This window comes from Giraffa tippelskirchi, chromosome 1 (genome assembly GCF_054371585.1).
Source record: "Giraffa tippelskirchi isolate mGirTip1 chromosome 1, T2T-mGirTip1v1.2.pri, whole genome shotgun sequence".
Lineage (NCBI taxonomy): Eukaryota > Metazoa > Chordata > Mammalia > Artiodactyla > Giraffidae > Giraffa > Giraffa tippelskirchi.
Genome location: NC_137275.1, coordinates 180,999,706 through 181,024,754, shown reverse-complemented (window position 1 = coordinate 181,024,754; position 25,049 = coordinate 180,999,706). Strand labels below are relative to the sequence as shown.

The 25,049-nt window shown below is 49.2% G+C and overlaps 1 protein-coding gene across 1 annotated transcript in view; it reads left to right on the top strand.

Moving 5' to 3' along the window:
* The window catches only part of GABBR2 (gamma-aminobutyric acid type B receptor subunit 2), a 367,555-nt gene that overhangs the window by 285,941 nt on the left and 56,565 nt on the right, over positions 1–25,049 (top strand). Inside the window, exons 11-12 of the mRNA XM_081511648.1 lie at positions 2,304–2,436; positions 18,519–18,626. Of these exons, the coding sequence (XP_081367774.1) occupies positions 2,304–2,436; positions 18,519–18,626 (241 nt within the window). The remainder of the gene's footprint in view (positions 1–2,303; positions 2,437–18,518; positions 18,627–25,049) is intronic.

Here is a 25,049-nt window from a genome sequence, read left to right as displayed (position 1 = left end):
AGGGGACCACTGAGCTCAGTCAGGGCATTCCCCATCCGTACAGCACATCACAGGCAGGAAGTGACCTCCTTCATCGTCTCAATTGACCCTAGAATAATGATCCCAGTTCCACAAGAGAATGCTGGCTCAGTGGTGGAGGCTGGAGCACCACCACCCGAGACTGCGCTGCTGCGTGTGGCAGAGCCCATCCCCTGGGTTTCCTGCACACTTGCCCTTCTCCAGAGGAGAGCAGCTCACTTTCTGAGTTATTCTGGTCAACTGGGGGTAGAACAGGCCGCCACCCCAGGCGGTGGTGTTCACCCTGCTCCCCACCTTGTTGTAGAAGTGCTGAGCAGGGGCTCAGCATGTGGGCCATCAGGCACACAACCCCGTGCCTACCCCCAGCGGCACAACTCTGCCATCGTTGGGCCCAGAAGCCACACAGCACAGCCTCCCGGGCTGCAGGACCACTCGGAATCCCAAGAGAAGAAGTTCTTCTCTCTCCCTGCTTGCAGAGGATGGATTTGTTGTTGTTTTGGGGTTTGTTTTGTTTTTTATTTTAGAGGCAGCTGCTTAGGTCAAACCTATTTCCTGAAGAACAAGTTTTATTCTCTGTTGTCTTATTTGTCACATACATTGCGTCAAGAGAAAAAAAAGAAGCATCTCTCATCTACTCTGTACAAACCTTAAATGATGACCATGCCTGTTAGCACTTGGCGCAAGGTCTGAGCACATAGTCAGCTCTCAATGTTAGATTTCCTTCCTACAAGTTGCAAGAGTTCTCATCATAGCAGCAAGTGGTCCCTGTGGTATGACTATGCTCCTTTAATTCTTTAACTGCCCCCTCTTGGCCTCCTGGGGGGGGATTACTCTTTCCAGTAGGCTGGCTTCTGTATAAATTTTTTGACTGACCTTGCAGATTAAAGAGTCTGCAAAGAGATAGGAAATAAATGTCCCTGTAGTTTCAGATCCCCCTCTCTTCTCTCTTCCTTAATGTCTTTGTGACCCCATGGACTGCAGCACACTAGGCTTCCCTGTCCTCACCATCTCCCAGAGTTTGCTCAAACTCATGTCCACTGAGTAGGTGATGCCATCCAACCATCTCATCCTCTGCCGCTCTCTTCTCCTTTTGCCTTAATGCTACTCATCCTTAAGGTCCGCCCCACCCAGGAAGCCTGCCTGGACTCCTGGCCTCTCCCCTCCCCAGCTTCCTATGGTAATAAGAATGAAGGAGCCTTAGGGGTTCATGGTGTGCAAAAGGACCTTCAGGGACCCAGCCCCCTCTCAGCTTCATGTGTGCCCTAGTCAAGGACATCTGTGCTTTTATAGGAAACTCAGTGCGCTAATTGGATTGCTGGGGGTGCACCTTGAGGGGTTACACAGGCACTTGCTGGACTCAGGGCTCCTAATTCAAAAGCCCATGAGGGGTCCACAATTTATAGCCGGTCTTTTATCTCTCGACTATTAATACTTTGACACTGCACTTAAGTGTGGAAGGATAAACAGAACTGCAGAATGCAAAAGAAATGCTCAGGGAACAACTGATTACAATTACAGTCTGCAAAAGAGCACCTGGACCATGGGGACACCTGAAAGCCCAGAACATTCCGAACAGAATGTGCTGGGGGAGCCAGGCACCTGAGGGTAAATGGCAGCTGTCTGATGGTTTGACAAAGCCTGCTGAAGACAGAGGGGGAGAGTGAGGGTGGGGACTCCATGGTCTACCTCCGTCACCTGGTGCTGAGAGGCGCTGTGTACATGGCCCTGTTTGTGCTCTGGACAGTGTGAGCTTCAGGCAGCCCCAGTAGGTGCTGGCTTACCACCTGATGACCACAGTTCTGAGCAGCCCTGAATTCTCACCTGTATGTCTCCTAGATCTGGTCCACTTGGCACGGGAGAGTGTGGTATAGCCCAGCATTGTGACAGGTTGCTGAACTTAGATTAGAATTCTCTAGATTCGGCTGTCTTCCCAGACCCAGTCCCCCCCCAAAAAAATGTTGACTTAATGTCTTTGTGTAAACTAAAAATTAATGGTTGAAGAAGCCGATGCTACAAGCTATCCCCAGAGAAGTGATAGGTGAACTTGACTGAGAAGACAGGAAAATCAACACCTAGAAATCAATAGCATTGGGTCCTATAGGGAGGGGGAGACAAGCCCCTTGGAGGTGGCAGCACCTTGGGGAGGGGGCAGTGGAGGAAACCAGGGCTTCCATTTTTCTCTCCCTCTCTAGCCTTAGTGGCAAGATACACATTCAGAAAATATTTGCTGAAGGAATAGCTACATTAGCAGTTCTGTTAACTGTAGTATCTCTTTCTCTCGTCAGGCTGATAAAGATGTCGAGTCCATATATGAACAACCTTATCATCCTGGGAGGAATGCTTTCCTATGCATCCATTTTTCTCTTTGGCCTTGATGGGTCCTTTGTCTCTGAAAAGACTTTCGAAACCCTTTGCACCGTAAGTCATTCTGCACGTTCCAGTGGTTTGTGATATAAGCTTTTCTTTGGTGGCCATGATCACCAGAAACACAGATACAACCCAAAATTGCGTGAAAATGAATGAACAGGTGACAGACAACTTGTTCAGCAATTCAAGCAGTTCAACAGGGCAAGCATGGTGTAGCTTTCGAACCAAAACAGAATATTGCTTATAAAATTAAGTATTGCTTGTAAAATTAAGATCATGGATTTAACAGGCCATTGCTAGAAGACAGCCCACTATGATTGACTGGGTAATCTTGAAAAGCAAGGGAGAAAAGTACCCCACCCCCAGAAAAGCATTGTGCCCGGAGTCAGGGTCAGGACCATGTAAGAAGGAATACTTCTGCCCATCAACCTCAACAGCCATGACAGAATGTAAGGAGAGATGTCTGCATGGATGACTTCGAGTTGTATGGAAAAGATCATGATCCTTATCCTCTTTTTAATAGCACTGTTTCTCAACGCCCCCCCCTTTTTTTTTTGCTAACTGCCCCTCTAAGAAGCCTCTTTAGACTTTTTTTCTAATTATCCATTCTTGAAATTTAATTTCCAAAGATATGTTGTATGTCTGATTATGTGCTGTACATATATATATTTATGCATGCGTCGTGTCCTACTCTTTGCAACCCTATAGTTTCTACATAAAAGAGTAATATTTATTCACATTCAAGAACCAGTGTTGTCCCCCTTGGGAACTGCTATCACTCCCATTGAGAATGCATAAATTTAAGGAAGCCCAAAACAGTGTAATTTATTTACTGTATTTTACCAATGTTGTTTTGAAAATTAACCTGTTTAAAAATGTTGATGCCTAGTCGTTGTTGTTGTTAGTTTTGTTTTTAAATTAATTTTTTTAGCAATTGTGTAGAACTCTCAGTTGAAATTATCTTTGGTTACTTTTTAAGATGAGGATGACCAGCTGGGATTTATTTCTGGACTTTACAGTGATGTTTCAAAACTGAGTTAGACATTTGGGTCTCTCTATTGTCCCAAATGCAGTAATTCATCTAATACTCTGCCTGGAGGACCAGAGCTGGAAGGGATGGTCAAAGGATCAGGTTGACCAGATTAATCCAAAAGCAACTCTTGCATTAAGGTTATTTTCCTTTAAGGTGTTGAGAGCAATCTAGGTCCATTTGGGGGGAAGCAGTCCCTTTCATTAATAGATTATATTTGCTGTTCTGTGGTCTCAGTGTTGCCCACTACTGGAAGATTATGAAGTATAGGTTGGCATCAAGGGATAAACAAATGGAGGACCCCTTAAATGTGCTGCAGGTCACCAGCCACACCTTGGACTTTCAGGACCGCAGTGGGTCCCTAGACTCTGGGACAGCCCATGGACTGGAGGGACGTCCCTAGAGCCCATGATGATGCTCCCCTGATTCCTGCAGATGATGTCGCTGGACTGACTCTGTTAATCACCAGTAACTTCAGCATGAATTGTCTAGCTAGTGAGATGTCCCTGGAACACGTACTTTGAAAGGTTCCACTTGAGAAGTGCACAGTCAAGTCCCCAATACCCTGGGGGTCCCTGGGCTGCTCAGGCATCCTTCCTCTCTGGGATGGACCTGGAGGGCAGTCAGACCCCATGTGCTCCAGAGCTCACCTGGTTCAGGCCTCCCACTCAGAGTTTTTTATTCTGCCTCCATTTCACTCTGCCCTTCTGGGGGTTAAGGAGGTGAAGTCAAGAGTCACAAGACCCCCATATGCCTGGCATCAGACTGCTGGAAGTCCTTGTGGCTGTGAGTTAGGGGGTTGTTCCCTCAGAAATGTGACCCCTGACACAAGGATGATGACTGCAATTTGTGTCTTGCTCACTGGGGTGGTGTGAAGTGCATGAGGTCCCCCTTCATTTCTGCATCTGCGTGACTTATGTGCCCTGTGCAGCCTTGTGGCACACATGGGCACCGTGTGTGTCTGTGGTCGCTTTTCCTGGGCAGTAGTGAGGCCTGAGGAAGGGGATGCTCCCGAGGCACCCTGAAAGAGCTAAACGAGGAGAGTATTTAGCTCCCCTCTGTCCCTGGGGACGCCCTCCCCAAGTTTGAGGAAACCCTGACAACGGCAATAATGAAAACGGTTCCAGGGGCCAGTTTGGTGTCTTCTCATTTACAGTTCTCGCAGTGACTCCCCAAGAGCTGAGGGGCCCACCTTCATCTACTAGCTGAGAACCAGGGGGCAGAGCTCCACTTGGTCCCTCCCGGCTCCTTGTCACTGGCATCTGCCACCTGGGAACACAGCCACTGGCCTGAGGTCCAGTCTTTGTGCTGAGATCTGAGTCCCAGCCCTCAGGGAGCCGCTCCCTCCCAGAGGGGAGCTCCTGCCACCTCACCCTGCTCACGAGCCAAAGGCTGTCAGAGCACACGTGCTCCCTGGAGTGTGCCCCAAATTTCAGATGCCGAGTGACGCAGACTAGGGAGCCTGGTTGAGGACATCCTGCACACCCGGGTGCTTTCTTTTAATGAAGCCTGACATCCCGTTCTGGGAGTCATGCTCATTTGTGTGAGGGGAAGGCTGTCCTGGGAAGCCTGGCAAGGCGATATGAATAAAGCATAAAGCTCTTTACAAATAAGCATTAGCTGGAACATGAGGGCTCTGAAGATGTTAGGGCCTGGTTCTCCCCACCCCAAGGATTCATTTATTTGCAGTCAGGGCTGCTTCAGAGGCTCTGCAAGGGGGAGCCCACATTCCTGACTGTGGGGGAAAGGCATAACTACTGTGGATTGAATTGGGTCAGCACAAATGTGTACGTGGTTAGGACTGGGGTCACTTATTTAATAATTCGCAATGTTGCTCAGGAAGGGGAACCCAAAGCTCTTGAATTTAGAGCCTAAGTGCCAGTCTCAGTGGGTATGATTTGGGTGGTCCTCCACTTGCTGTTCCAGGGGGGCTGTCTCTTTATTTCATGTGATGCCTTGGATTGCATTCCTTCTGAACCTAAAAGACACTCCCAGTAAACTCCCACCAAGTGGGGAGACGGAGGTGAAGCAGGGCCCCCTAGTGAGGTAAGCACAGGTCTTCAACAGCCTGAGCTTCACTCCTACCTCGTACACATACTGCCTCCAGACTGTGGAAGTGACTTAGCCCCTCTGAGCCTCAGTTTTGTCATCTGTAAAATGAGCACAATAAACCCTCATGCAGGACTGTGTGTGCTATGCATGCTAAGTTGCTTCAGTCATGTCCGACTCTTTATGACCCTATGGACTGTAGCCCACCAGGCTCCTCTGTCCATGGGATTCTCCAGGTAGGAATACTGGAATGGGTTGCCATGTCCACCTCCAGGGTATCTTCCCGACCCAAGGATCGAACCTGTGCCTCTTCTGTCTTCTGCATTGGCAGACAGGTTCTTTACCCCTAGTGCCACCTGGGAAGCCCCATGCAGGACTGTGGTGTGGCCTTCATGAGACAATTCAGAGAAGCCACCTGGAGCATAAGGCAAGTAGGAAGAAGGGGGCATCATCCTCCCCGTCAGGTACAGTCTCCACTCTGTGTTCTGCAGGGAATCTTAGAGGACAAGAGACAGGGTGGCTCAGGAAGCAGCTTGAGATGTGGAGCTGTAGAAGTCTCCCTTCACTCTGTTCTGCTGCCATATGAGTGCCACGTTTTCCCCTGTTAGTTTTCAACATAGAAACTAAACACTGAGGTAAACAGTGAACACCACCTCAGGAAGCAACCTGTGACAGTCATGGGATTGTGCCTCTCTAGGGGCTGTGCCTCTGCTCAGAAGGGCCATTATAACTTGGACAGTGGGGTGAGGGCATGTGTGAGCAAACGTTCACACACGTGCACGCGTGCACACAGACACATACACACATACACAACAGAGCTAGGGAAGCAGTTTCATTCAGTTCCATCCTCCATCCCCTCTGACCCTTCCTGGCATCCTCCCAGCCTAGTTTCAGCAAGTCTTGCTAACAGCTCCAGCTACACCGTGCTGTCTTCCTGGACACTGTGTGGGTAGTGGAGTCGTCATAGCAACGTGGCCCCTGTGGGCACAGAGCTACCTATGAGGACAGTGCTGGGTGTGGGCCAGAGCCCCAGTGCCAGGGGGGTGGAGAGCCCTTACACTTGCTTATGCAGCTCAGGAATCCCAGCCCCTGGCAGCCCAGAGAGTGAGCAGGGCAGGTGAGGAAGAGACAAGGTGCTTGCCTTCCTTGTGGAATCCTAGGCAGAAACCCCTGCACGGTGTGGAGGGGTAAGGAAGGACTCTGCAGGTGCGGGCAAGAAGACCCAGGTAGGCCTTGATCTCCACAGCTGCAGGGGTGCCCAGAGCATTCCTGGGCATGGAGGCGCTCGGCAGTGCCATGTGCCCTCCCCAAGCTTGTACCCTCATAAATGAGCACTCTCCACTGTGATTCACCTTGGGCCAGCCACCAGGTGCAGCCTCTCCTTCAAATCTCCACAGCCACCTACATGGAAGGTTCACTGTCCCTGCTTCATAAGAGAGAAAACTGAAGCTCTAATGCATGGCTAGGTGGCGGGGCTGAAATAGGGAACCAGGTCTGTCAGACTACAGAGATATCTGGGACATTTCATTCATTTTTTTTAAAGAAATATGTTGATTTTTTTTGTTAGCTGGTTCATACCAGGAGAAACAGGTCAACTAAATTCTTAGAGATGTGAGCAATATGTATCTCAACCAAAATATTTGTTCATTCAGATTTTTTAAACTTGGGGTATACAGTCATCCCTCAGTATTCACTGGGGACTGGTTCCAGGAACCCCCACAGATACCAAAATGTGAGGTTGTCCAAGTCTCTTATGTAAAATGGTGTAATATTTGAATATAACCTACACAGTCCTCCCATGTACTTTAAATCATCTCTAGGTTACTTATAATACCTAATACAATGCAAATGCTATGTAAATAGTTGTAAACCCAATGTAAATGCTATGTAAATAGCTACTGGTGTGGCAAATTCAAGTTTTGCTTTTTGGAACTTTCTAGAATTTTTTTTAAAAAATGTTTTCAGTTTGTTCCCTGTTGTTTGAATCCACAGATGTGGAACGCACAGATACGGAGATTGACAATAGTTCACATACTGTAAAATTCACCCTATTAAGGTGTATAATTCAGTTGTTTTAGTGTATTTATTCATTTATTTTTTATACACCCCCAAAGTAATATCATAGTGCCTGATGTATAAGGGAATTTCCGTTAGACTGCTTGCATTCAAATCCTAACTATACTACCTCCCTGCTGTGTGACTTGAAGTTACTTAACATCTCTGAGCTTTAGTTGACTCCTGTAAAATGGACATTCTCATAGGATTGTGAGGGTTAAATGAGATAGTGTATGTAAAGCACTTAGTACCTGTCACGTAAGATTCAATAAGCGCTAGTCACCATCATTATGAATGAGTGATGAGACTGTGTCTGGACAACTATGTTTACCTCTGGACACCTCTAAGAGAGTTACAAACAAAACACGGCAACCTTGGGATGACGAAGAGGCTGGAAAACTGAGGCTGATGCTGACTGATTTGATGTAGGTACATCCACGGCAAAACCTCCATCTTTCCATGCCCTTGCTCTGCTTGATCTGGGTCAGGGACAGACTCGGGGCCTGCCTAAGTCAAAGCCCAGCTGCTGTACTTCTGCCACCTTGAGTGCAGAGAGAAGCCTCGAGGCAGGCTGTCAGGGAGGGAAGAATGATGCACACGAGACCTCCAAGGGCACTTACTTGGACGTGAGTCCCCAGTCATTGCATAAGCCAGTTCAGCCCAGTGCTTCTCTGATGGCAGCGCAGAGGAGTGCAGCTCGGCTTTAACTCCCAGCTACCTCCACTTGCTGAGAATCCCAACTCCTTTATTGTTTAACCTTTTATTAATGTAAATACACACATGCACATTTCATAAGTGTATAGCTCAGTGAGTTTTCGCAAACTGGATTCAACTGTGAATCTAGATCAACAAACAGGCCCTTACCAGCATCCCAGAAGCCCTTCCTACCCCATTCCAGCTACTGTCTGCACCCTTCTTCCCAGAGTAACCACCATCCTAACTTCTGCCTGCACAGACAGTGCTGCTCAAAGGGCATGTAACTCACCTGCAGATCTTGGGGAATTCAGGTGATCATTAGGTCTGGGGTGGCTGGAGACACTGCAGCTCAAATAAGCTCTGGGATGCTGCTGCTGCATCCACAGACCACAGTTAGAGTAACGAGATCCAGATTAGAAACCATGCTTTATTATTGAGTTTGTCTGTTGGAGACCAGTGATATAAGACAATGGAAGCACCAGAAACCTTGTCCCGTGAGGATCAGTGGGAGGAGGAAAGGGGATCATAGACTTCCACCTTGGAATCTCAGAAGCAGGGCCATCCATCCCATCACAGGACAGAGAGCTGGGCTCTGGGTCCTGGAGCATGCTCTCAGCCGTCCACCCTCTCACAGGTGTATGGATGAGCTCTGCATGGGCAGCAGCTGGGAAGGGTTGAAATAGTGGGGGGTACAGGTACTGGATTCGGAAGCACAGTGTCCTCTTCCAGCCCTGCTAGAGATGCTGTGCTGTCCTGTGCTAGGTCACTTTAGGCATGTCCAACTCTTTGCAACCCTATGGACTGTAGCCCTACCAGGCTCCTCTGTTCATGGGATTCTCCAGGCAAGCATACTTGAGTGGGTTGCCATGCCCTCCTCCAAAGGATCTTCCTGACCCCACATCTCCTGCATTGGCAGGCAGTTTCATTACCACTTAGCGCCACCGGGGAAGCCCCCCCAGAGATACTAGGATTTTATAACTGACTCAAAAGGCTACCTGGGAACACCCAACGGACCTCCCAGTAAACTGAAGAGTGATAGGAATTAGCAATGTTTTCAAGTGAAAGACCATAAATATCTGTGATTATTTTTTTGCTTGGAGAATTTTATTTTTTTGAGACAGTTGAGAGAGAATCTGATGTAAGAATGTGTTTTGGGGACTGTTTCAGCATGTGATCCCATGATTTTGTGGCTGGCCACAATAAAGAGCTTTGTGAGTTCAGAAGATGGCTGGAAAGCTAGCCCAGGGGATGCCCACAAGTTTTGATGGTGGCCTTTCCTGGCTGGTTTAGAGCAACTTGGGGCTGTGGTTATAGGGACTGATACTGACAAAGTCTGTTTCGACCAATTAGGACCTGGGCAGGCTGTAGCCTTCCTACCCCCTGTCTCCTCTATGCTTGGCCATCCGGGGCCTTTAGTTGTGAAAAGTTCCCTGGACCTCTAGCTTCCAGAGGAGGGGGTTGAGGAGAATGCCAGGGGCTCCCCAAACCTTCCAGCAAATGTACAGATGATGTCCCTTCATCCCACACAGCCTCACATGGGTTACTGCAAGCCCCGATCCTTGTCTTACAATTCATTCATTTATGTGATAACATTTCCCAGGCACCTACTATGTGCCAGGCTCTGCAGGCCCAGAGCTGGACACACAGATGACTGCCCACAGGAAGTCCACAGTGCATATGGGAAGATGTAGTTGAATAACTCCCATTCAGTGTGTTTTATGCCCTGATGCAGACAGGCCTACATGAGACAGTGAGGGCCAGATGCAGAGGGACAAATCAGGGGAGACTTAAAATAGGAGACCCCCTCAGAATGAGCTGCGGTTATTTCTGAAAGTCCTGAAAGATGCCTCCTGTCTGCTCACAAGTTCCCTAGAAGCTGCAGTCTTGATGGCATATTCACCTCCTTTTCTCATTCCAGCAGTGGAATGGCTAGAAGAAGGACCTCAGTCTGTCTTCTTTGAAGAAAGAATTCAGCAGAGACCAAGACTGTGAAAAAGATAAAAGTGTTTATTAGAAGCCCAGTATGTGTGGAAGAGCACATGGGTGAACTCAGAGTGTGTTGTGTGCAATAGGGGCAGCTTAGGTTGCTTATATGAGGTGGGGGCAGTTTTTCTGTTGTCTCTGGCCAGTCATCATGCTTGTGCCCATATTTGGTCTGACTCAGGGTCCTTCCTGGTGGCACGCACATCTCTCAGCCAAGATGGCTTCTAGCACAAAGGTTTCTGGGAGGTTGGCAGGATATATTAGGAGCTGGTGCCTCCTCCTCTTTTTGTCCCTCCCCTAGAGTGAGGGCCTCTTCTGTGCATGCGTCAGCCTGGGCCCTCCCCTTGGCCACGACAATGAAGATGTTGTGTTCGCTGTCTTTCCACCTGATCAGGATCTGCTCCTGCTGGTATCTTATCTTGAAGTGTCAGCAGGAGACCAGGTGCAGCTGCTCAGCCCGGAGCCTAAACCAGTTGCAGCTGCTCAGCCTGGGGCCTGTATATTGCTTACCTCACTTCTGCTCTTGCCCCCACACCCACTTATCCACATCTTCAGTCCACAGAGCTGTGTGGAGCCACACATCAGCCCCCTCCCCAGAATACACCCACACCCCCCTGTCTCCACTGCCCATCTTGAGGACGCTGTGCTTCCAGGAAGCTCCCCAACCTCCAGTCACTGCTAGGGCTGTCGGGCGGAAGGGGAGAAGGGCCTCCTGCCTGTTTCGGAGCCTGAGTCAAGGCCACCAAGTACGGTTGTGTGTTTTGTGCACCGCATAAGGCTGTTGGTGTCAGAAGTGGGCAGGCGCTGAGTTCAGCCTGTGATCTGCTCTCTGAATCGAGTTCTTCAGCTGGTAGGTCTTATGGAGGTGGGGATCTTTCACAAAGGGTCTCGAGGGGTTCCTGTTGGAAACACTTCCTCTCAGAGAGAGGGGCAGCTTTCTCTGATTTGCACCAGGGCTCCTAAGATACCCCATTGGCCCTAACTTGAGTCCCAAAGTACCCTTGTTTGTGCCATGAGCCCTTGAATTGTTCCCCCAGAAAGTCTTTGTTGTTGTTGTCTAGTCACTAAGTTGTATACAACTCTTTTGTGACTCTGTGCACTGTAGCTCGCAAGGCTCCTCTATCCATGGGATTTCCCAGACAAGAATACTGGAATGAGTTGCCATTTCCTTCTCCAGGGGATCTTCCCGACCCAGGGATTGAACCCATATCTCCTGCAGGCGGATTCTTTACCACTGAGCCACCGGGGAAGCCCAGAAAGTCTTTGCTGTACTCTAAACCCTGGAAGGATTTTCAATGCAGATCTTACTTAAAGGACCCTGGGTAAGACAGTCTTCTGGAGCTGTTTCTGGAGCATGCTCTTCAGAGGCACCCTGCCTTTAGAAGCACTGCAAATCTCTCCAGCACCCGCACTCTTCCCCAGGAAGACAAGGCAGGCCCTGGAGATCCTAGGCTGAACCCTAGCCTTTCAGCTCCAGGCTATAGCACCTCATGGTAATGGAGGTGTGGGGCTTGCTTTTGGATAGTCTGGGTCTCCCTTGCCTGCCTTCTCACTATTGATCATCTGGGGTGGATGGTCAGAATGAAGCAAAAGGCCCTTTTTTCTAACCTTTCTGGACAGCAGGCAAACAGCTAGCCACCCCACCTGCCCCCACCACCCAGCATCCATCCAGCTGACACGGCTTCCTCCACCCCTAGACATTGGTAGAACAGAACTGTGGGAGGGGCTGTGTGTCTCTTCCTGCTAGTCCCCAAAGAGCACTGAAAGCCCTTCACTCTGCCAGGCAGGCCTTCCCAAAATCAATTGAGCGAGCGTCTAAACAGAATTGTTTCAGGTGTAGATTTTTCTTTCCATCTGGAGATGTGCACTGTTTTTTCCTTCTTCATGGTTGAGACTGAGATGAGCATTGCCTGCCTAAAGTTCCTCTCCCCCATGGTTGCTATCACACTGTGTGCAGAGGGGCCAGGAAACTTTATGGCTAAGGAGAGAAAAAGAAAGACTTTAACATCAGAATAATTCTGTTTAATTAGAATAAATATGTTTAAGACTTTGGGAGAGAGCGAAGTAGCTATTTGTCTTATGCTGATGAATCAGTAGACTTGTATTAGAAACAAGGGCTTCCCAGGGGGCTCAGTGGTAAAGAATCCTCCTGCCAGTGTAGGAGATGCAGGTTTGATCCTTGGGTCAGGAGGATCCCCTGGAGTAGGAAATGGCAACCCACTCCAGTATTCTTGCCTGAGAAATCCCATGGACAGAGGAGCCTGGCAGGCTACAGTCTGTGCTCAGTTGCCTCAGTTGTGTTCGACTCTTTGTGATCTGATGGACTGTAGCCTGCCAGGCTCCTCTGTCCACGAGATTTTTCTCGGAAAGAATACTGGAGTGGGCTGCCATGCCCTCCTCCAGGGGTTGGTGTCGCAAAAGAGTCAGACACGACTTAGCAGCTAACAACAACAATTAGAAACAGAATCATTATAGCCCTGCAGAATCTTCTTGTTTATTTGGCATCACAGAACCACCCAGAAGGGAGATACATGGGATGAAATCAAATAAAACTTCCCCAGTGCAGGAAATGCCCCATAACACCCTGATACACGGGGTCCTCCAAGGTCTGTTTGAATCCATGGAGTGATGCGGAGCTCACTACCTCACAGATACTTCATTGCGAGGAAGGGACCACTGAGGCCATAAGCTCAGCCTCCTTTGCCATTCAGTGCTCCAGTTCCCTCTATGGTCTTCCTTTCATGTGCTTGCACACTTTTGGTGACAGAGATCTCATTACCTCCTAAGTGAGCCCACCCAGCCCGATCACCCCCTCAGTGCTGGATCCAGAGATTTAAAGGTGGGCAATGTAGGCTCTGCACCATATCGTAGGAGAGGCAGGCAGGTAATCAAATGGACATGATCTCAGTGTGACCAGCACAGCACAGACATGCATGAGGACAGAAGTCGCAGGGAGGAGGCAGCTGTGACCTCCTTGCAAGACCTGGGAGGGCTTCTCAGAGGGGGTGGCCTGTGAATCTGGATTTTGGAGGGCTCATGAAAATTTGCAAAGGAACTTAGAGAGGATGGCATTCTGAGTGGAGGAAATAGCCAATGCCAGGCCCACAGTGTGAGCCATGTGGTATGCAGGGACGTTGAAGCAGTGTGGAATTGCTTGGATATGAAATGCTGTGTGGGGAGTGGCAGGAGGGGTGTGGATGATGGAGGGCACACCCTGCTAAGAATCTGGAGTTTAACCTGTGGGCTCAATGGGGCAGTAAAGGCTTTAAACTCAAGGAGACTTGCTTAGATTTGCTGTGGAGGATTGTTCCTCTTGGGGGAGTGTTTGATGGATGAGCAGCAGGTGAGCCGAGGGGCAGGAGGCCAGCTGGAGGCTCGTGCTGTGGTCCTGAAGGCGGTGATAAGAAATACTTGGAGAAAAACCAAGTCTTGATTAAGAACCTCAGTCCTTTACACACCTTCGTTCATCTCATCCACACAACCATCCCACGAAGTCAGATACATTAGTTGCCCCCACTTCACAGATGAGGAAACTGAGGCTCAAAGAGGTTATGTGACCTGCCCAGCTTCGCATAGATAGCAAGTGACAAAACAAGGACTGGAACTTCTGTCAGTCTCACTCCAGAGTCCCTGCTCATAATGGCTCATCTGGATGGCACCATGGGAACAGAGAGGAGGGGTTACTAACAAGAGACGTGGGAGTAAGACGGTCGTCAAAGTCCTGGAAGCATACAGAGTCCATCTGGGTGCTTCACTAGAGAGGTGCAGTGAAGGGACCACCTACAGAGGTGTGGGTGGGATTAGGAAGCAGGTGTAGAGACCATTGCAGGAAGCCCTCACCACTCCTGGGCCTGAAGGGGTAAAGAGGGAGGGTTTTCCTTTACCCACAGAGGCCAGGCCACATGTGGAGCCCAGCTACAGCCAGAGCCGGCGCAAATGCTGTGACCACAGGTAGTGCACACCCTGTCTTCTCTCTCCTGCCCTCTCCAGTCTCCTGATGGTACCCTCCATCAAGACAGAAACCAGAGGGCAAAGGAACTGGGAGGTGCTGGCATGGGGCCCCACCTCTCAGAGCCTGGGAAGGGGGGCAGAAGGAGAAGCACTTGGGGACTGAATAGGAAAGTGTAGGGTGGGAGAGGGGAGGGTTCCTGGGGGACTTCCAGGTCCTTATTTCCAGTGACAGGTGGATAAAAGCACCATCCCTGAGTTGGCTGGCAGTGGAGCTACTCAGCAGAAGGGCTGATGGGCTCAGTTCTGGTTCCCGAGTGTGAAGGTTTGGTGAACAACTAAGTGTCACCTTGGTCTCCAGTGATGGTGGTGTATGCAGGTCTGGAGCTCAGAAGAGAGGTAGGAGCTGGGAAAGAGCTAAGGGAATTGTCAGCACAAGGAGAACAGTTGACCCCTGAGGATGCGAATGATAACCCAGGGAGAGCACTTTTAGGACAAAGCGGGTTCAGGACTGAGCCCCAGGGTCCATTTCCATCTTAAAATGATGGTGGCAGACTGGAGAGAGAAATTCTACCTCCTTTTGCAAAGGCCAAGCCCAGGGGTAACCCTGAGCAGAGGCAGCCTGAGGTGGGTGGCTCTGCTGGTAGGGGTCCCACTGTCCTGCTTTCAGAATATTTCTTCGATTGTTGTTTCATCATTGTCTGAAGAGCTCCAGATTGTCTCCAAAGGGATGTGAATCCCCTGGGATCATCTTGTGGAAGAATATATTACAGCCTTTACTTACTTTATATGTAGAAAAAAATGAAAGAAATTGAGGGTGACAGTTGCTCAGTCATGTCCAACTCTTTGCAATCCTAGGGACAGGCTCCTCTGTCCATGGGATTCTCCAGGCAAGAATACTGGAGTAGGTTGCCATTCCCTTCTCCAGGGGATCTTCCTGACCCAGGGATTGAACCCTGGTCTCCTGCATTGCAAACAGATTCTTTACTGTCTGAGCCACCAGGGAGGCTGTGGAAGAATATATTACAGCCTTTACTTACTTTATATGTAGAAAAAAAGAAAGAAATTAAGCTTTACTAAAATCTAATGGCAGTGGGTGTGTCTGGTGGTCTCATGCAGAACTCTTCTGAGGACGGAGAGGTTGGTCAGCTATGACACCAGCCAGCCCCAGGGCATTGTGTGCAGGGTCCCCGGATAAGCCCCAGCTCAGTGATTCTCTAGGACTCATCATAGAAGTGTACTCACAGCAATGATTAATTATAGAGACAGAACGTAAAGCAAAATCCACAAAGGGAAAAGGCACATGGGATGAAGTCACGGGGAACCAGGTGCGAGCTTCCCAGCGCCTCTCCCAGTGGAGTCACATAGGATGCCCTTAATTCCCCAGCACTGACTTATGACAACACGTGAAATGTATACCGGGGAACTCAGCAGACACTTAGCGCCCACGGTTTTTACTGGAGGCCAGTCACCCAGGTCCCCTCTCCTGAACACTTACCCAAACTCCAGGCTCTCAGAAGGAAGGCAGATTTGTGGCATAAAACATGCTGTTTGCACAAACCGTTCAGGCACAGAGTCACTCTTATCACTGGGCAAATAGTACGACCCTCCCCAAACCCAGGTTCTCAGACACCAGCTTAAGTGAACCTTGCCAGCAGGTCTTGGGCCCTGTAGGTTCCCTCTTTTCTGCCCAGGCATCCTCATCCATTCTTTGCTTTCAGTTTATGGCACCATATTGTAGTTTCCAGATGCCCAGTTAAATGTATATTGTTGAGTTTTAACTAACTTAACTCATTTGTACTATTATGTCTTAATGAGTTTGGCCTTACAGAGTAGACAAGTAGCCTGAAAATAATGGCCCCAGAGAAAGCATAAGTTAAAGCAAATATTATAATGCCAAGCATATTGGAGTAATACTTTTACTGCGAGTATGAGGTCTTTGTCTGCCACATTATGAAGAAGAATATTCCATCTCTTACCGTCCTTTTTAAAATTTCCTTGTTCTGTATATGTTCATGTTTTAAATGGTTTTTGCTGATAGAAGAACACGGTCAAAAACACTTGGCGACCACTGGTCTTCACTCAACCACTAGCTCTGTAAGTGTGCTGAAGTCAGCCAAGGAAGTATCCTCAGGCTGGTCAGCGGCCTCCCCAGGTGTGCTGTCCTGGCAGCTGCCTCCTGGGCAGGGTGGACCTGGCTGGGTCAGGAGGCTCTCTGAGGGACAGGCAGCAGGATGTGGAGGAGAAAGGGCTGGACTAGGTCAAGGCCTTGAGTTCCAAGCTTAGCTCTGGAGCCAGGTTGCATGGTTGAGAGAAATACCTCAATGCCCTGAGTCTCAATTACTTCATCTACAAAGGGGTTTTCTCACTCAACTGATGACTCCAGAAAAATCACCCTGATTTTGGTGGTGGTTGTTTTATTCGTTTGTTTTCATCATTATATATTTAGCTTCTGACCTAGTAATCCTTATTGAATGAACAGATGAACAAATGAATGAAATGATCTGTAAGGTCCTATGTAACTCCAACAGGCTAGGAATGTGAAATCTTATCATTGAATAAGCTCAGGTCTAAGTTCCCAATAATTGACTCCTTCCCTGTCTCTGCTCTGCTTACTTTTCTTGCATCCTTGTTTTATAATATGGCCATCCTACACCTTCTCTAGAGTACTGTGATTCATTCTTGCCTGTCTGAAATTTTCGAAATTAAAAAAAAAAAGATTGAGTCCTCACATTATCAGCGTTCACACCTCATGTGTCTGTGTTCCTGACCAGTCACCGTAATGCTGTTGTCTTTCCTTAGGGGGTTGGTCTTTCCATCTCCCTAGCCAGTTCCTATTTTTGCAGATAAAATGGAAAGGGGAAATGTTCTGTCTCTAAGAAGCTGGGAAGCTAAGTTGCTAAAAGGCAGAGGGAAGGGACTGCATGAAGGGAGCGTATCTGGGAACCTCCTACACGACCGCCTGCAGCCCTGGGCTGGATGGGCCGCTGAGGCCTGGCAAACCTGCTGGGCTCTGGACACGGAGAGCTGACCTGTCCACCCTTGCCATCTCTCTCTTCCCTATCATACCCACCTTCCTGCTGAGTTCAGCCGAGGCAGATGGGGGCCTTTCAGAGGTTAACTCAGCTCAGCAGAGCTGAGGAAGAGCAGAGGAAAGACCACAGCCTAGAACCAGGGCTCACAGAGCATACAGCCTTTTTGTCCCCGTGAGTGGGAGGCCCCAGAAAGTAGTGGCGCACAGCCCAGGACTGGGCTGTATTTGGGGGCCCAGGAGATGTGTCTCCTGGGTCTTGGAGGGTGTCCAGACCAGCCAGTGAGGGTGGACTCAGGAGAGGCTGGGGCCTGGCCACAGTGGCAGTGCAGGTGAAGAGTGGGCACCCAGGATGCCCCACGACCTAACAGATGGTTACCGGCCACCTCCATCTGCAGGAATCAGGCTTTCTGCTCTTATCAGGGCTGATGGTTTCTGGCAGCCACCAGCCTGGGGCCAGGGATCATGGCACACTTTAGTCCTAGGGATCAGGTGAAAGCCAGATAAAGCCTTAGTCCTAAGCAAGGACCCCAGGTCCAAGTGTGGGCTCAGGGACCAAGGCTAGACCCAGGCAGCGTCGCTCCTATCTTTCTCTAAAGGCCTGATGAGATAGGCCCAAGGTGAGAGTGGAAAGGTCACAGCCCCTCTCCTCTGGCCTTCCACCCCATCACTGAACAGCCCCTCATGATGGCCAGGAGCTGGGCTGGTGCAGCTGCCAGTCATGTGTCCCCGGGGCCAGTTCTGGCTGAGTCCTGCCCTGCCTAGCAGAGTGGCAAGGTCACTAATACCAGAGAAGGGCCATGCAAGCTTGTTTTCCTGCCCCATCTCAGCCCCCATGGCTCAGTGCCCTGCCCTCCCCACTGCCTACACCCCAGGAGCAAGGAGTACTGTAGGAGAGCTTCCTGGGGCCACCTGGTCTCCTAGAGACTTGGGTAAGGAGGCAGAGAAATCAGCAATTACGGTCACCTCGCAGGCACACAAAAGGCCGTCAAGGAAGGAGAGGAGGAAAGGTGGACTGGAAGGCTGGTCTGTGGCCCCTCAGTGGTCTCGGGGACCCTCTGTGCCTCTCTCAGTGACTGGGCGGTGGGCCCATGGAAGGCAGAGTTTGAATCTCATGTGCCTCTGCACCTAGGGCCCTGGGTCTGGTGAGTGGTTGATCGAAGTAAAGGTCTATCAGATTGACATGTGATGGAAGGACTGTTGATGCTTGTGAAACTCCACCATATGTAAAGTAGAGCATCTGCCCCTACCATCTGGAGTCCCACTGTTGGGACACTCTCATAAAAGACAAGGTTCGTCCACCTGGGAGATGTTGACCTTCTGTTTTCTCATGGCCTCTAGGTCAGGACCTGGATTCTCACCGTGGGCTACACCACCGCCTTTGGGGCAATGTTTGCAAAGACATGGAGAGTCCACGCCATCTTCAAAAATGTGAAAATGAAGAAGAAGGTAATGGCTCCTTCTGTCGCAGAGTGTTTGCAGTGTTCACCCAGTATTTATTTTCAAAAGACTTCTTAGGCACCTACTGTACAGCCAGGCACTCGGCTGCTTGCTGGGGATTCAAGCTAAACACAACCCTCCCCCCGTTCCCAACCCAAACCCCCAACACCGTCAGCCTCCTGGGGAGATCAGACACTTTACAAATTGTTTACAAGGCAGAGTAATAAGGGCTGGTTGGGTGCGTATGGGGTACTGGGGTACAGCACTCAGGGAGGGGTCGGTGTAGTAAGTGACACCTGTGCTAAGACTTGGAGGCTGAGAGGGAGGCAGAGGCTGAGGGGTTACCCATCTCCCAGAGGGAACGATGTGCAGGGAGGCCTGGGGAAGGGAGGGGACAGTTCAGCTGCTGAGGGGTCCATGGGGACAGGGTGCAAGAGAAGGCTGCAGGGGAAGGCAGGAGCCACAGTTAGGAATTCGAACTGTAACCTGTGGGCAGTGAGAAGCCCTTGAAAGAGGAAAGTGAAACAGGGAAGGGGCCTGATGCAGTGCTTCCATTTTCAGAGAGGACCTTAGAGGACAGGAGCCCTGCCTTCATGTGGAAGGAAAGCGTCTGCCACCCGTGTCGTTGGCTATAAACGCTGTGTTGATCAAGCTCAACCCTTAGGATGCATTCAGAGAGCTTTCCCCACGCTGGTCTTTTTTAACTCCTCTGACAGCTGGCACTTATTTTCCCTTACTCCTAGAGAAAAATTCAGGAAAGTCTCCTGACTTAGAAGGTTGTCTGGTCAACAACTAATACACGGAGTCCATCATAACATTCAAAACCCCAAACTGCATTCAGAGGCAGCGCCTCTCTCTCCCCTGGCTTGTCCTGAGCAGTTGGTCACCTGCCCTGGGAGAGGAGGAGCTGTGGATGAGCTGCCTCTCTGTCTTGCCAGGCTGAGTTTCTTCCCCACCATCCCATCTCCAAGGTTTCCGAGCCCTCCAGAGTTAGGGCTTCAAGTGGTGGAAGGGGCAGGGAAGACCTCACTTCTCAGGAGCGGCATTGACCTTGCTGCTCCTGCGAGGATAAGCAGACCCTTTAGGTGCTCATGGGTTTCCCTCATAGCTCAGTTGGTAAAGAATCCACCGGCAATGCAGGAGACCCTGCTTCAATTCTTGGGTTGGGAAGATCCACGGGAGAAGGGATTGGCTATCCACTCCAGTATTCTTGGGCTTCCTTTGTGGCTCAGCTGGTAAAGAATCCGCCTGCAGTGCGGGAGACCTGGGTTCGGTCCCTGGATTGGGAAGATCCCTGGAGAAGGGAAAGACTACCCACTCCAGTATTCTGGCCTGGAGAATTCTGTATAGTCCATGGGGTCGTAAAGAGTCAGACACAATTGAGCAATTTTCACTTTAGGCTCTCATGGAGTCCTTCTGTGGGATTTTCAAAGCCCCCATTACTAGGACTTACTCTCCTTCAGTGCCCCCAACATGGGGGAAATACTCCCCCGGTTGGCCACTTGTCGCTCCTTCCCCAGGCATGTGGTAGGGCCCCACTCCTGGGCTCGCCCCTCCAGCTTGCCTTGGGCACAGCCCTCCCTCACCTGGAGCCCACACTGCTCCTCAGGAGGCACTCATACATACATCCTTCTCTCCTACACACTCAGGGGTGGAGACTGATCCGGCCGTAGCCGCTTCCCCTCTTCTGCTCCATGGTGGAGCAGCTGACCTGTCATCCTCCCGGGGGTTTCTCAGGCGGGAGTCAGACATAGGCTCACCAGGTCCCCAGGCTGCAGGGAGCCTAGCATTCAAGCCATCTGAGTGTTCTCCTTAAGCCCCTCTTGATCTGAGGTCATAGAGGAAGCATATCCCCCATCCTCTCACCTGGAGATGAGGTGAGATAACATCATGACACCACTTTCCAAAAGTTCTCTTCTTGATTCAACTCCCCCTCTACCCCTCACGTCCCCCCTCACACACTTTTTAAACCCCTGATGTGTGTAAAACCCATTCACAGACATCTCCTTCGAAGATCCTGCACTGTGACCTCACCCTACTCTGGAACACGGTGCCTCTTCTCCAGTTCTTCATCCCAAACTTGCATTTGCCATCCTGTTACCTGGGTCATGAGCCCTCATGCTTGTGGCAGACAGCAGCGAGCCCAAGGTGGTGGGGCCAGCAGGCACAGCAGGAGAGCAGGCTTCTACTCCCTGCTTCACCACTGACCTGCTGTGGGTCCTTTTGGCAAACCTCTTCATCTCTTCCCTGCTGAGATGAAGGGCTTCCCTGGTGGCTCAGATGGTAGAGTCTGCCTGCAATGCTGGAGACCCAGGTTTGATCCCTGGGTCAGCAAGATCCCCTGGAGAAGGAAATGGCAACACACTCCAGTATTCTTGCCTGGAAAATCCCATGGACGGAGGAGCCTGGTGGACTACACCCCATGAGGTTGCAAAGAGTCGGACACCACTGAGAGACTAACACACACGCACTTCATCTCTCAGGGCCTCTGTTTCCTTGTCTGTGGAACGGGGGTGCACTGACACGGTATTGTCTCCTGAGCTGTGATTCTGTCTCTGCCCAGTGGTACCTCTCAGGTGTCAGCCCCATCACCTGCCCCTTCACCATCAGGGCTACTCTAGGAACTGCTCTCCAGATGGGGGAGAGGAACTGTAGTCTCATTCTCTGTACCCCACCCCCCTTACCAGACCATCTTGGGAAAACTACAGGCTGTGTTTGGAGGGAGGAAAGAGCTCAGCTTTGCCACCCACTGCCTGTGTTCACCTGGAAGGCCCTGCTCTCACTGGGCCTCAGAAGCATTTGTGACACACCCTTCTGTCTGTAAGATGAGGAGCCTGGCCACCTGGTCCTTCTCAGAGCTGACTGCACATTACAATCAAATGGGAGCTTTTGAAAACTACAAGAAGTAACTCAGCCCACACCTCCTGGGCTGGAGCTGACCAGTAGGAGTTATTAGACTTCCCCAAGTTGTACTAATATACAGCCTGGGTTTCTGTCTAGACCTGGGTTACCCAGAGTATAAGTTGTAAAGCAGCATCATTGGCATCACCTGGGAGCTTGTTAGAAATGCAGTTTCTTGCCCCCTCCTCCCAGCCCTAAGAGCTAGGTTCCTGCAGCCTGGGAATATGTTTCCACCTGCCCTCTCAGCGAAGCTGATGCAAGCCAAAGTTTGACAGGCACACGTGACTTCTGGGGCCCCTCCCGCTCTGTGGCTCTGTCATTTATGAAAAGTCCATTGAGGTTTGAAGAATCAGTATTGGTTCCTTTGTGTCAATATGTGATTCATGCATATTATTATTGGTAATCGGAGAAGGCAATGGCAGCCCACTCCAGTACTCTTGCCTGGAGAATCCCAGGGACGGCGGAGCCTGGTGGGCTGCCGTCTACGGGGTCGCACAGAGTCGGACACAACTGAGCGACTTAGCAGCAGCAGCAGTAGCATTATTGGTAATAAAGAAGTAGCCTTTGTTTTCCAATATTCATGTAATCACTAAGCAAGAACACTCAGATTGTCTGGCAACAATTGACAGAACATGCCAGGGAAGACTTCAGGAGTTGAGTTGTCTGAAAACTCCACGGAAGCTGGAGTTATGATGTGGCCACAGCCTGCTATGCTGCCTGGGACAAGGGGACTTGCTGTACCCCAAGGGGTTGGGCAAAGTAAGAGCCAGGCAGCTGTCCAGGGAGGGGGTCTGTCTGAGACACTGTCAAAGGCTTTGAGTACAAGATTCAGTCACCAGTTTAGTCGGTTGTGAAAATGATTTAAGCCAGATGAACACACCTTTCCAATGTGAGACATTTTTTTCTCTAGGCTTTCTAGTTATTCCAGTAACAGCCTTGTGGCACTAAAGCTGAGTATCATTTACCAGCCAAATTAGAGGAGGTTAAGAGTAGAAGAGAAATGTTTACCTTTCACAGATCAAAATCTCAAGTCAGGAACCAGATCGCTTTGAAAGGGTTGTGGGAGTCACAGGGCAAAACTGGGATTGAATTCTCCATGATTCCAACCTTTTATGGAGCCATAAGGTCAGTTTTTATTGTCATTGTTTTGTATTTTCTTGGTTTTTTTTTTTTTTAAGTTTAGACTTTTTAAAAGTGAGCCCCTTAATTTTTTTTTTACTGACACATATACAAGATTTAAATAAATTTGTAAATGCAGTCTAACACTTTTTTTCAGTCTTTTTATCCTTTTCTTCCTTCCCTGGCTCCCACTTCATCTGTCCTCCCTCTACCCACTGTGTCATGCCTTCCCCAAACACACACAAATACAAACTTTACCCCAGATGGCTACATTTTTAAAGACATTAAGCAAAACAAAGCCTGCTAAAGGAAGTATTGACATGTGGTGACTTAATGCTTCTAAATTCAGTATTTTTATAGTATGTAACTGTTTTTTCCCTAAAGATCAATTGTAAAATCTTGAATTGAGAAGCCTCACTACCACCATCTTTATTCTGCCTCTTATTCTTACCAGGACCAAGTTGAAACATTGAGACTAGAGCAGTAACTCAGAGATGAGATCTTCTGTTTTGCAGCCAGATGTTTTTTGGAGGACAAAGAAAGTTTACTACACATATAACTTGATACTGTTGTAAATAATACCATCAGGCTCAGAATTTCATCCAGGCTCAGCTTCAGGAAAATGCCAGAAGAGTATCTGTCATCTGAGTGATGGCAGGAAGGCAGGGCCGCTGTTGTACAACCCAGGGGCACCATCCATGCTCTATTCCCTCTGGAATGGCGTCCCTGGAAGTAGGCAATGAGCTGAGCCTAGTGAAAGACCAGGCTGAATCAAGTCAAAATATCTGAAGTCTTTTGAAGAAATAAAGACATGCTATTTTCTCAAAAGAAGATGTCAGCCAACTTTTCCTGTAAAAAGTCAGATAGTAAATATGTTCAGCTTTGCAGGCCATACAGTCTGTCACAGCCACTTAACTCTGCTGTTGTAGAACAAAAGCAGCCAGAGACAACACCATAAATGCATAAATGCACGGATGTGACTGTGTTCCAATAAAACTATTTACAAAGACAAACAGTGGGCCAAATTCATAGTTTGCTGATCTGTGCTCTGAAAAACCATGGGGAGTAACATTTAATAATAATAACTGACATCTATTGATCAGGAACTGTAAGCCAGACTATGGTAATCTATCAATTTCTGTGGTCATCATCCCCTATTGTGTAGATGAGGAAACTGGCTTGGACAGATTAGGAAGCTTACCAAGGACACACAGCTAGTTAGTAAGACTTAAACTCAGCTCTGATTCCAGAACTTGATGTTTAATTGTTCCTGGGTGCCTTCACTCCCAATCTCTCATTTAGTGAGGATGGAGCATTAGTAACCTCCTAGCCTCAGAGAGAGTTTCATGGCATCAGTGTGCACAGACATAACAGAGGAGAGTTTATGCAGCTTTTGAAGAGAAAGCTGAAAAATAAGGAAGTCGGGGAAGCTGGGTGAGCATCAAGTAGGGAGCCCCCTTCTAGCCTGTCCTAAGTTCCTCAGGCATTTCTTCCTTTCGCCCCGACTTCTCAAGGCTAACAGGGTATGACCTGGTTCCCCTGAGGGCAAGGGTCAAGCCAGGTTTCTAAAGCTATCAGGGGTTCCCTGAATGTTTCTGTAAAATCTCAGATGATGGGACTTGGTCAGCGCCCCGGCCCCAGATCAAGTGGTTTTGGTAGATTTGATCTCTTTGGCCTTAACTCAGCAATACTCTCTTGTTCTTTTTACAGTTTAGCCACAGAGAGGCCTCTTGAGTTTTTATTTCTCCTTTAAGGATTGCTTTAATCATTAAAAACCAGACCTGGTGATATTTCTTAAGCTTCTACTTCAGTTTTGTTGTTTATTTTTCTGTAGTCTTTTCCAGAACTACTTCATCACATTAGCTTTTATTTGGCATTGGGGCAGGGGTAGGGGAGGGGGGCGAGGACACATAAACACCCACCGAGTGAAATACAGCTTAGCTTTGCCCCTGACAGCATTTGTCCCCAGGCCAGTCCCCATCAAATGGACATAAAGTGGGGTGGGAATTTCACAGTGTGATAAAGATATCCCCAGCTGCAAAATGGGACAGGAGTTATATTTCTTCTTTATATATTCCTTCATCTCAATTCAATCCATCAAACTTTTAAGTACCAACTGCATGCCAGGCCCTGCTAGGTGCTGAAGGTAAACAAATAAATAAAACAGGCTTCCCTTCTGTCTGGGGTTCCCCAGTTTACTGAGGAGGGTAGACTGTATACAACTTAATACAGCACCTAATCACTGTAGCATCTGGTAGGTGCTATAAATGTTTGAGGGTGTGCTCTCTGGAGACGGGAGGAGCTTGCAGGCTTTACCTCTTAGTAGCTCTATTCCACTGAGTAGGTTACTTAGCCCCCAGTGTTAGCCTCAGTTTCTTCAGCTGAAAAATGGGAATAATAATCAACCTCGAG